This window comes from Ursus arctos, unplaced genomic scaffold, assembly GCF_023065955.2.
Source record: "Ursus arctos isolate Adak ecotype North America unplaced genomic scaffold, UrsArc2.0 scaffold_24, whole genome shotgun sequence".
Lineage (NCBI taxonomy): Eukaryota > Metazoa > Chordata > Mammalia > Carnivora > Ursidae > Ursus > Ursus arctos.
The window spans coordinates 15,715,246-15,728,210 of record NW_026622919.1 but is presented as its reverse complement, the minus strand read 5'-3'; the positions used below and the strand labels follow the sequence as shown (position 1 = coordinate 15,728,210).

At 37.7% G+C, this 12,965-nt stretch overlaps 1 protein-coding gene across 1 annotated transcript in view; it reads left to right on the top strand.

Moving 5' to 3' along the window:
- Positions 1-12,965, top strand: part of EFCAB3 (EF-hand calcium binding domain 3) — a 209,054-nt gene that overhangs the window by 173,048 nt on the left and 23,041 nt on the right. Inside the window, exons 94-96 of the mRNA XM_048212646.2 lie at positions 296-349; positions 3,733-3,786; positions 10,923-11,013. Of these exons, the coding sequence (XP_048068603.2) occupies positions 296-349; positions 3,733-3,786; positions 10,923-11,013 (199 nt within the window). The remainder of the gene's footprint in view (positions 1-295; positions 350-3,732; positions 3,787-10,922; positions 11,014-12,965) is intronic.

Genomic DNA, 12,965 nt, shown 5'->3' with positions numbered 1-12,965 from the left:
TGGAAAACAGTATGGAGGTTCCTGAAAAAGTTAAAAATAGAACTACCCTACGACCCAGCAATTGCACTACTAGGTATTTACCCAAAGGATACAAACACAGTGATCCAAAGGAGCACCTGCGCCCCAATGTTTATAGCAGCAATGCCCACAATACCCAAAATATGGAAAGAGCCCAGATGTCCACTGACACATGAATGGATAAAGAAGATATGGTATATCTACATACAAGGGAATATTACTCAGGTTTATGAGTTTTTATGTGACTTCCTCTGTGTCTGATTCAAATGTTTTACAGGAAATGGGAAGGTTAGAGTGGATTCAATAATGGAGGGCCTAAAGAAGTTTAAACGTGAGTGGAAATTCATGATTCACTTTATAAAAATGGATAATCTGGTGCTATGAATTTATTTTCACATGTTTTCTTGGTTATAAAAGTAATACATATTCATTATAGAAAATTTCTATATTCAAAAACTGAAAGAATGCAAAAGGAAAATTTTAATAATTTGTAATTCTATCCACCCAATGATAATCTATAATTTTTCTCACCCCTAATTTTTTTCCTTATACATACACAATTTTTGTGCATTTAGCTTTAAAGTCCCACTTTCAAACTACTTTTCTATTTTCTTATTAATACCTATTGATAGGTATGTCTGATGACCTAAAATTCTTTTTTGAATGCCTGTGAAATTTAACACATAACCTTAGTACTTTCTGTTTGCAGGCCTCTTAGCATATTTATTTCTAAAATAAGTTTCCCAATGCCAAATGCCACCGTCTGTACTTACTTAGAAAAGAATGAATGGGAGGTTTGAAAATGATGCTGTGAAACTCATCAGGAGAGGCAAGTTAAAACTTGTCTTCTGCCCTCTTGCCCCCACACTCAGCCTCAATCTGTACTTCATTCTCCAGTAATTTTGATTTGCTCTCCGCACCAGCATTTTTCAACAAGAATGATTTTTTTTAAATTGATGTGTCTCTGAAAGCCTGATTGTGTTTCAAAAAGAAGAATTTAAGAATAATTTAAGGTGCTTTATGTAAGTATCTACAAAATGAATCTTAATAAGAGAAGATAAATTTAAATTCTGGGCACCCACACTTAACATTTCCAAATGAGTCCTGTTGTATTTTATTATTTGCAAAAGAAAAAAGATCTCTTTGAATAAGTCCCATTCTATCCCATATATTACTGCTTGTGTCGCTGGTTCCAGAAAACTTTCAAAAATGTCTGCTTGGTAGCTTTTAACCCCAGCATTTAAAATCATGATGCTGAATTTAGGGATACTGAAGCAATCCCCTGTGATCATGTATAAGGTCAGTGTTCATCAATAAGCATTTATTGAGTACCCCAAGCACTGTGAAAAAGGAAGTTCAGCAATGAAAAAGGGACAAAGTTCCTGCTTTCAGCAAGGCTGTTTTTGGGTACAAAGTAGGTGCTCAGTAAATGCTTGTGGATTGACTAATAGAATTTCTAGTCTCCTGCCTTCAGATAATGGAAGAAGATTCACTAACCCAGGCAGCTTTATCGAGGTCATCCTCATAATAGCCCTCCCAATCCGGGCCACTCGGAAGAAAGAATTATGTAACACTATGTAAAACCCCAGGGCATGTAAGTGAGTCACCCAAATCAGAATCAATTATTAAAACCCTTCTCCAAAGCCGAGAGAGCACAGCTTCCCAGTCCTGTCTGCTTACTTTTCCATCCTTCTTCTTGGTCCTCTTCCATTTCTTCTTTTTCTCTGTTTTTCTTCTCTTCTTCCTGTCTCTATTAATAGATTATTTTTCTCTCACTCCTGCTTCCACTTGTTTTCCTAGTAGTGTTGCGTTTTTCTCTTCTCTTTCCAGTCTCTGTCAAACAGACACAGTTCACACGCCTACACTGCTCTCCCACTTGCTTTCTTCACTACGTAAGCCCATGCCACTTGCTGCCACCAAAATATATGTTATTCTGTGAAGTCCACAGTGCATTAAAGAAAATGGAGACATTGAAAAGTATGTTTCATAATTTTAGAAACTTCCAACAGCAGTGTCTATTCCACAAATTCACCAAATACTACTCAATGTCCACTTATTAAGTTTTCTTTATAGATATAGGTACTAAGGGAACAGATTTTATTTCTGAATACTGTATACTGTATTGACATTTTTTGTACATTCACACATGCACTACCTATGATTTAAGTTTTCGCTCTCAAATTTCTGATGACTAGACATACTCATTTTTTAGACAATGGCATTTTTTTATACTTATCTTTTTTCTCCAATCCCCATTTCACCATTTCTATTTTTCTAAGGAATAAAAATAAACTTCAGTTACCTAAGCATAGTAACGTGAAAATGACACTCCTATATGCACAACTTCAAGACCTGCTAATGTTTCATGTCATTTGATGGTGAACATTCAAAATTCCACTCTGGCCTGCCATGTGTTAGGTTGTACGGTTCTGTATGAGAATCTCTAAAACCATACTTATTAGGGTTATGGAGAAACTCTAAATACATTTTTTAAAAAGCCTACTGTGTAAAAATGAAGTCTGCCACTTGTCAGAAACAGAAACCTTCCAAGTCCCATTCCCAGCCAGAGTGGTGCCACAAGCAGCATCCTAGGATGGCAGAGGATGCCTCTAGCAAACTGACTTCTAGGCAGGGAGAAGAACCAAGCAACAGAGAAGGGAAGAATGAGAGGGAAGGGAGGGAAGAAAGGTGTTTGATAGGCTCTTCTTAATCCTATGAATTATGTGTTTTGTGTTAGTACTAATCTCTCCCTTTGCATAAAAAAAAAGTATCTACTTTCTATGTACTGCTTTCTGCATGATATACTACCCTGTGTCACCTTCACAGCCTAAAGGTACTACCAAAACGCTTCCATGTTTCCATAACCTACAACTGACCTTTCTTGATATCAAAATAGCATGATTGACTTTATCTGGCCAAACTAAACCAAACTTAGGGGAATTGAACTATTATACCCAGCACTTTTCTCCTGAGTTAATCTCATTGTGCATAGAAAACCAAACTATCCAATATTCTGAGACGAAGAAAAGAATTGAATCAGTATTATTAAAGTACTTGTTCCATTGTTGTTCTGGCCATAAGGTTGAGTAGCGCAAGGCAGAGAAATTTTATAGTCAATATTATAACAAATATTGTATGTACACACTTCACAGGAGAATTCACTAGAAAGAAATAACTATACCACTAAAAGTCATATAATTAGTCAACAGTTCACAACCAAAGCACTAATGAAAACGAAATGGGTAGCAGGTTGTCCTCCCTGAGTCAACAAGTTTTCAAAGTCACTTCATTTCTTTTCATCCTAAAAGATGACAAGTGAATAGTCTTGCCTTCGATTTGTAGTTGACTCTATTTGTTGTTTCAAAAACAATTTTTGAAGTTTGAGACATTCAGGCACTAAAAGAGGCTGTATGAATTAACTGGGGATGAGAGAGTGCACTTGTCATGATGAGCGCCATTGTTGTATGCCAAGTGTTGAATCACCATATTGTACACCTGAAACTAATATTACACTGAATGTTGTTAACTAACTGAAATTTAAGTAAAAACTCAAAAAAAAAACAAAAAAAACAAGAGGTATGTCACATATAACTGACATTTTCTCTTCACTTTCTCACTCAGAGGAAAAATTAAAAGAAAATTGTAATTTCCTCCTATTCTACTTTTCAAAAACTTCAGAATGTATATAATTTTGACCTTAATCTTGTCTTTAAGCAAAAGGGATGGTGCCACTATATAAGTTGATGAAAACTGGACATGATACTAAAGGTGAGTGTGAGACCTGATGTGAAGGCATCATAATGATGGGATTTAATACTTTGACTTAGGTATTTCAATCCCATAGTTACTTTCCCTCATAGTTTTGTCAATCACTACCCTCCATTTACTTGTTGATAGGCGACTACACCATTCTCTCTCCAATTGTTTTTCTGAGTTCCTTTTGCTTTTATAGTCCATACCACACTGCATCACATGTGATTATCAGATATTTTATATTGTTTTCTAATGGATTTATTTGTGATGGATTTGTTTTTATCTCTGGTTACTTTGTAACTTATTTGGTGAAATTTACAGTGCAATTACACAAAGCAGGTGTTCCTAGCTCTGCTACTAAAGAGATTAATTCAATTCATTGTGCTTTAGTGTCCCTATCAATAAAATGAAAAAGGTGAATTAGATTAATGATCTGTTGTTCTTTTTCAGCTGCAAAATTTGTGGTTGAAAAGACACTATCAAGAAAATGAAAAGCCAACCCACAGAACAGGAGAAATATTTGTAAATTATGTATCTGATAAGGGTCTAGTTTTAACTCCACAATAAAAAGACAAATAACCTGCCTGGGTGGTTCAGTTGGTGAAGCATCTGCCTTCAGCTCAAGTCATGATCCCAGGGTCCTGGGATGGAGACCCACATCAGGCTCTTTGCTCAGCGGGGAATCTGCTTCTCCCTCTGCCTATCACTCCCCCTGCTTGTGCTCATGCTCTCTCTCTCTCTGACAAACAAATAAATAAAATCTTTAGAAAAAAAAAAGAAGAAGAAGAAGATATAAAAAATGACTAATAAGCACATGAAAAGGTGTTCAACATCATTAGTCATTAAAGAAATGCAAATCAAAACTGCAAGCTACCACTTCACACCCACTTGGATGACTATAATAAAAAAAGACAATAACAAATGTTGATGAGGGCATGGAAAAATTGGGAGTCCTCATATATTGCTGGTGGGAATGTAAAATGGGGCAGATGCTGTCGAAAATAATTTGGCAGTCCCCAAAATGCGAAACATAATTATGACCCAGCAATTCTATTCCATGGGATATACCCAAGAGAAATGAAAACATATGTCCACATAAGAACTTGTTCAAGAATGACCATAGAAACACGACCCATAATAGTCAAAAAGTGAAGACAATCCAAATGTCCATCAACTGATAAATGGATACACAAAATGTGGCCTATCCATACAATGGAATATTGTTTAGCCATAAAAAGGAATGAAGCATGGATACATGCCAAAACACTGATGAACCTTGAAAACATTATGCTAAGTGAAAGAAGCCAGACAAAAAGGCCACATATAATATTATTCTGTTTATATTGAATGTCAAGAATAGGCAAATCAATAGAGAGAAGATAGATTAGTGGTTGCCCATAGGCAACTGCTGTGAGAGGGGAGTATGGAGAGTAGCTGCTAGCGGTACAAGGCTTCTTTCTACGTGATGGAACTATTCTGGATGTAGATGGTGGTGATGGTTGTACAACTTTGTAAATATACTAAAAACCACTGAACTCACACTTTTAAAACAGTAAGTTTTATGGTATGTGAATTATATTTTAATTTTTTTTAAAGTATCGAACTGACCCAAAAAAGCATCTGCTGAAAAAACCCAAGAATGCCAAACCTGCACCTGTTTACTTGTCAAGCTCTGTAGGTGGAAAAAATAAGCAATAGGCTGGACCCAATATAAGTCCTAGCCCCAAAGCACCTTCCATATATCCAGTGTACCTATCTGTGGAACCCAGCTTATGTCCTAGTACTATCAGCCCTGCAGATAAATATCACACCAGTCCACCAGTTCTAAACTATCTAGGATATGCCCATAAGTAAATTAAGTGAAATCAGTTCTTCATCCCATTTGGTTCTGGTTAGATGACTATTGGTGTAGCTAAATAGTAGTACATGCCTACTCCCTGGGATATTTTAGTTTCTTATGTATACCACCCTATTAATTTTGATGACTTCTGTCACCACTATTCACTCACAGATCATGGGAACCTGAATTTGAATGAACTTGTCCCACTTCCCTGCCAGCTACTTTTGGGTAGGCAAGCCATCTTTTAAGTCTTTATTCTCTATTCCTAGCAGATAGTAGGTATCTGCTGAAGGGATGAGTGGATGCATATATGTATTCATTTAAACAATCAGTGTCTACCATGTGCCAAGCATTATTCTACATGCTTAGGACAAAAATCCCTACCCTCGTCAAACTTACACTCTAGTAAAGAGAGATATGCAACAACAAAAAATAAGATAATAGTATGACAGAGATTACAGAGATTAAAAAAAAAAAAAACAACCAAAGATACTTTTCCAAAGAAGACATCCAGATAGCTAACAGACACATGAAAAGATGCTCAACATCACTCATCATCAGGGAAATACAAATCAAAACCACGATGAGATACCACCTCACGCCTGTCAGAATGGCTAAAATTAACAATACAAGAAACAACAGGTGTTGGCGAGGGTGCGGAGAAAGGGGAACCCTCTTGCACTGCTGTGGGGAATGCAAACTGGTGCAGCCATCTAGAGAACAGTATGGAGGTTCCTCAAAAAGTTAAAATTAGAACTACCCTACGATCCAGCAATTGCACTACTAGGTATTTATCCGAAGGATGCAAACATAGTGATTTGAAGGGGTACATGCACCCAGATGTTTATAGCAGCATTATCAACAATAGCCAAACTCTTGGAGAGAGCCCAAATGTCTATCAACTGAAGAATGGATTAAGAAGATGTGATATATATATATATATATATATATATATATATATATATATAATATATATATATGGAATATTACTCAGCCATCAAAAAATGAACTCTTGCCATTTGCAATGATGTGAATGGAGCTAGAGTGTATTATGCTAAGTGAAATAAGTCAGTCAGAGAAAGACAAATACTATATAATCTCACTCATATGAGAATTTTTTTAAAGATTTTATTTATTTGAGAGAGACAGAGAGAACACAAGCAAGGGAAAGGGACAGAGGGAGTAGCAGACTCCCCACTGAGCAGGGAGCCTGACATGGGGCTTGATCCCAGGTCCCTGGGAGGATGACCTGAGCCAAAGGCAGATGCTTAACCGACTGAGCCACCCAGGCGACCCTCATATGTGAAATTTAAGAAGGAAAACAGATGAACATATGGGAAGGGGGAAAAGAAGAAAAGGAGAGAGGGAAACAAGCCATAAAAGACTTTTTAAAAAGATTTTATTTATTTATTTTTAGAGAGAGAGAGTGCAAGCAGGGGGAGGAACAAGTAGGATGGGAGAGGGAGGGGAAAGAATCTCAGGCAGCCTCTGTGCTGAGTACAGAGCCCAATGTGGGGCTCAATCTCACCACCCCAAGACCATGACCTGAGCTGAAACCAAGAATTGGATGCTCAGTAAACTGAGCCACCCAGGCACCCTGAGACTCTTGATGGTAGAGAACAACCTAAGGGTTGATGGAGGGAGGGGGGTGGCGGAAGGGCTAGATGGGTGATGGGTATTAAGGAGAGCACTTGTTGTGATGAGCACTGGGTGTTATATGTAAGTGATGAATCACTGAATGCTACTCCAGAAACCAATATTGCACAGTATGTTAACTATCTAAAATGTAAATTTAAAAAAATGAATAAATAAAGCAAGAGAAATGGGTATAGGGAATTCTGGAAATGAGGGAAGGTAATCAAGAAAGGCCTTGCTGATAAAGGTCATTTAAGCAAAAAAATAAAGAGATAAGGGAGTGAGCCATAAGTAATCTGAGGCAAGAGCACTCCATGCAGAGGGCAGAGCAAGTGTAAATGCCTTTATATAAGAGCATGCTTGCAGTATTTGAGAAAAAGCTAATGGGCCATTCTGGCTAGAACAGAGTGAACAAGGGCAATGTAAGAAAAGATAAGGTCATAGAACCAGGGGACAGGACCATCACATTCAGTCACATAGTCTATGCAATGCACAGTTCCAGGGTTGTGCAATAAGATGTCCCAGTAAGGGGGTGGTGCAGGTGCAGCCAGTAACAGATCATATAAGCCTTGAAGGCTATTGTAAAGGTTGGATTTGTACCCTGAGTGATATAGGAAAGTACTGGAGGATTTGAGCAGAGACATGACATGATCTGACTTAAGTTTTGAGAGGATTATCCTGGTTTCTGTGTGTAGGATAGACTTGGCAGGTAGTGGATAAGGCAAGAGCAGAAGCAGGAAGACCAGTTAGACCAGAACAGTAGGTAGAGGTGGAGATGGTGGAAAGTAATTTGATTTCATACATATTTTGAAGATGGCATCAACAGTATTTCCTGCTAGATATATTCCCTGATGTATCCCAGGGCCTAGAACAAAATAGGCACAAAAAATATTTACAGAATGAATGGATTGAATTAGATGTCAAATGTAAGAGAGGAGGATTGGAGCATATTCTAAGGGTTTTGGCCTGAACAGAGGATGGAGCACAGGCCTGGAAGGATGGAACTGCCATTTCCTAAGATGAAGAGGTGAATGAATAGGTGACCAGATACATGGTGTTACATTTGTTGAGTTAGTGAAGAAATTAATTCAAATCCAAGTGGTTGCAAATATTATAAAAAGAGGAGATATTTAAAACTCAGAGTATTTAGGGGTGCCTGAGTGGCTCAGTCGGTTAAGAGTCTGCGTTCGGCTCAGATCATGACCCCAGGGTCCTGGGATTGCTCCATGTCCGGCTCCCTGCTCAGTGAGGAGCTTGCTTCTCCCTCTCCCTCTGCCCCTCCGCCCTCCCCCTTGAGGACATTATGCTAAGTTAAATAAGCCAGTCACAAAAAAACAAATACTGTGTGATTCCACTTATATGAGATTTCTAAAGTCAAATTCATAGAAAATAGGGATGCCAGGGATTAAGGGGAGGAGTAATTGGAGAGCTAGTGTTTATTGAGTTTAGAGGCTCATTTTTGCAAGATAAAAAAGTTCTGGAGATTGGTTGCACAACAGTGTGAATATACTTAACAATACTAAACTGTATGCTTAAAATGGTTAAGGTAGTAAGTTTTATGTTTATGTGTTTTTTGCCACAGTTTGAAATCATAATAATTAAAATAATATTAATTTAATTAGTAATAATATTAATATGCTTCTCAACAATCCCATCCAATAGGACCTGCCATTATTCCCATTTTAATCTTGGTAGGCCCTAACATAGTAGGCCCTTATCAAATACTTGTTTAATTAATTTGTAAATTAAACCATCCCTTTCTTTCCCTTTGTATCCCAAAGCAGAATAGGAGGCAATGTACCAAGTTCAGAAAGACTAGGGAAATGTCAAATTATGCTCACAATAAACAAACAAACTCTGAGAGCAGGAATAGAAAGCCTCTAGAACTGCAGCTACTAAGTGAGGCCTGAGACAATTTTAGGGGCTCAAGCTAAACCGTGGGTGCCAAAGGTATCTGTGTTTGGCCATGATGAAGACTAAAGACATGGCTAACTCGTGTGCTAGATGATTTATAATGCCATGAGACATGTGAGATCTTGAATATTAAAGTTTCTAATTAAAACAATCATAATCTTTTTAAATTGCTCTTTTTAAATCACTCTTTCCAATAATACTATAGTCTACAAACCTATGAGAGTTTGGGGTATTTTTGTCCTTCCTAGGCTTAAGCAATTAATGAAATGGTTCTTAATCACTATTCAATCAAGGCATTTGGGTAAAATTTTTCATTTGAACAACCTCCAACTCACTAATGTTTAACATGGAACTATATTAATACAGAATTTAAAAAAAAAATTCCCCCTTCCCTGAAATCCCCACAGTGTCAAAATGTTCTCATTCTGTAATTGACACCCACACATCCCCCAAGGGTGCTAAATAGACCACCTTGAAAACATGGTTGCTCTAGAGCTGGAAGGAGCTTGTAGGTCATTCTCACCTGGGCCTGAGCCTGAGCCTGAGAAGTGAGTGAGGTCACAGTTGTATGATGGAACAAACCCTTTATTGGATTCTTGATCTGACTGAAGCCCAGAAGTGGTAGGTAGCACGGCTTAAAAGTAGGCAAATATCTGGATTTTGTAGGAATCTATGCTGAGTCCTTTTTTTTTTCAATCTATCATCTCTATGAGAGATTGAAGGTAGTTTTTTTAAAGTAATGATTATTTTGCACCATGAGGATGATTTCACAGCACCTTTCAAGTGCCTAAATTATTGAGCTCTCCGGAGTTCCCAGCTCTGTGGTAGGTTTACAGATTTTGAACACATGTAATTGAGTTATTTAGAAACAACTGGCTTTCCAGGCTCTGACGTTAAGACCTAGGAAAATGAACCAAACTGTAATTACACATTCAAAGACTTTTTCTTTGTGGTTTCATAGTATTTGTCTATCATTCCTAAATCAGCAACCCAGTATTCTTGTCAGTGAACCACCTAATATAGTCTACACTTTGAAAATTGCAATTGGAGAGGTAAACTGACAATAAAAGGGGGAAGCCCTACCAACCCAGCTTCTGGTCCATAGACCCTGATACCCAAACTCTGCTGAAGTGGAAAGGCAGGACTAGGGAGGCTCTAGTGGTTAAAAGTCCATTCAGGAGGGTCTAGGGTGGCGAAACAGCATTGTATCCCACCTCCACTCCTACATTTGGGTTCCCATACAGTGGGTTCATAAGAACTGACAGGGCAGGGACGGACCTCCCAGAAGTGAATCCTGGAAAATCTACTTATTACCAGACAGGTATCCAAGATATAAACAATTAGGTAAATATTTTAGAAATGCTGTAACATTTTATTCTCTGTCAATTATAACATGAAATGTTCTACTGATTTCAAAAATAAATTCTGTCTTTATTTAAAGTTATTTAAATAACTTTTTCCACATATCTCCAGGATGGTTTATCTATGTCACATGGTATCACTTATTTTTATATATGATCAGAATGACACTATTTGAAGTCAGGGAGACAATGGTAAGATGTATTGCTTAGAGATCTCGGGACAGTGAAGAGGTCCATCCACATGGCCTTCCAACTTTTCACATATCTCTAACGTGAATTTGCACATACTACCATTCCTCAAGGCCCTGGACTTCAAACTCTAGGTCTTGAGCTAAGAAAGTTGCAAAAGAAAATAGAGGAATTAATCTGTGATTTGATCCTATTTGTATTCTGAATTCCAGAAAGAGTTATTGGCCCTATGGCAGTTTCTGACATTAAATCAAAATTTAAGCTGAATCCTCTAACAAAAGTACCCAGCTCCCATGGCAAGAGGTAAGTAATGAATGTATTCAGGTGATAGATTAAGGTAAAGAATCTTTTTTTTTTAAGGTTTTACTTATTTAGGGACACCTGGTGGCTGAGTCAGTTAAGCGTCTGCCTTCAGCTCAGGTCATGATCCCAGGGTCCTCGGTTGAGTCCCACATTGAGCTCCTTGCTCAGCAGGGAGCCTGCTTCTCCCTCTGCCTGCCACTCCCCCTGCTTGTGCTTGCTCTCGCTCTCTCTCTCTCTCTGACAAATACACAAAATCTTTTACTTATTTAAAGAGAGAGCATGTGTGCATGAGCAGGGGGAGGGGCAGAGGGAGAGGAAAGAGAGAATTTCAAGCCAACTCTGCTCCGAGCATAGAGCCCTACTCAGAGCTTGATCTCATGATCCTGAGATCATGACCTGAGCCGAAATCAAGAGTCAGACACCCAACTGACTGAGCCACCTAGGCACCCTGAATAGATTATGGTGAAGAATTATTAAGGTGATAAATATTTTAAATACCCATAAAGGCTATGAGGAAACAAGTTAGAAGGCTCTTCAAGTACCCTGTGATAAATTGAGTTATAAAACTAAATATATGAATTAAAGATAAAGGTTTTTTATAAAAAGAAAAATATATATATCCTTTTAGATTGGAGAAACAAAAAGTTCTCTTTCCTGTTCCCCCAAATGAGAAGGAATTTTTGTGTAGGGGGTCAGAATACCCAAGAGGGCTTAAGAAGTTGTCAGTAATACATTCAGATATTTTGAGTGCCGGTTTAAAGGAGAATAAAGTTTGAGGATCAGAAAGAAGACCTAATCCCCTAAGCAAGTCAGTATAGAGGAAGGGTCTATAGCTCAAATATGGCCAATAAAATGAAATCTGGGTAAATTGGTCATGACTAACCTTGAGCTAAAATTAGGAAGGGAGCTTTGCCTCTGACATTAACAATAGCTTTTTTCTCAGTCTGATAACTACAAATTCCAATAAACCGTAGCCACTAATGACCGAAAATAAGAGCCTGATCTATATTTTATCAGAGCGTAAGAAGGAAAGCCTCTCTTCTCTCTCAAACCATCCATTTTCTGTGCCACTTTGAAAGTATTTCCCCTAATGCCCTTAACTATGCCACTGCTACAAGAGTAGATTACTGACCTTTTTACAGGGATGTGGGTAAGACAACCGTACTGCCACCAAATCCCTTGATCTCATTGTTCCCTACCCTGCATTACAAGCTGTTTCTTGAACTAATGACATCCTTGTCACTGAAAGTAGTCAAGCAAAGACTTGACAATACTGCACATAGAGGGAATTCCTACATGAGATGAGAGTCTAGGCTGAGCTCATTCCAAATTTAAGGTACTTCAAACCTTTGAAATGTTATAAAATAAAAAGACTGTTTCCCATTTGTGAGCCAAGATAAGATTTGAAATTCTGCCAAGAGTATCCTTTTCTTAATGTAGCCAATAAAGACTTCATCCTGCCTGGCCTTCTACTTTCCTCATGCTTCTTGAGAACTCCATATTTCTCCATCTACTGCATCTTTAATATCATGCAGAAGAAATTCATTTATATTTAGAAATACAACAAATATAAAATAACGTATCAGAGTAAGGGCCACCTTGAGTTTTCAGAAGTTCAAGTAGGTGACAGAACAGAAACACCATAAGAAGAAATCAGTGTTAGTAAAAGCAGAGAAAATAAGACTAATTAGGTAAAATTGCATGTCGAAAAGTTAGGAATGGTGTATTTTGAGACCTTATCGCCTCCGTTTTTACTAGGTCCGTCTTTGAAAATCAGTCGAATCTACTAGATACTGTAGGTTATATACTAAATGCTAAGTTCATAAACCATAGCTTTTTAAATATACCATGTTTAGTATTTCTTCCCATTTCACTTTTTTAACTGCTTCTAGTAAAAACAAAAACTAAGAGATTCCATATTAAAACTTTTAGTTTGGTATCAAAGCTAAATG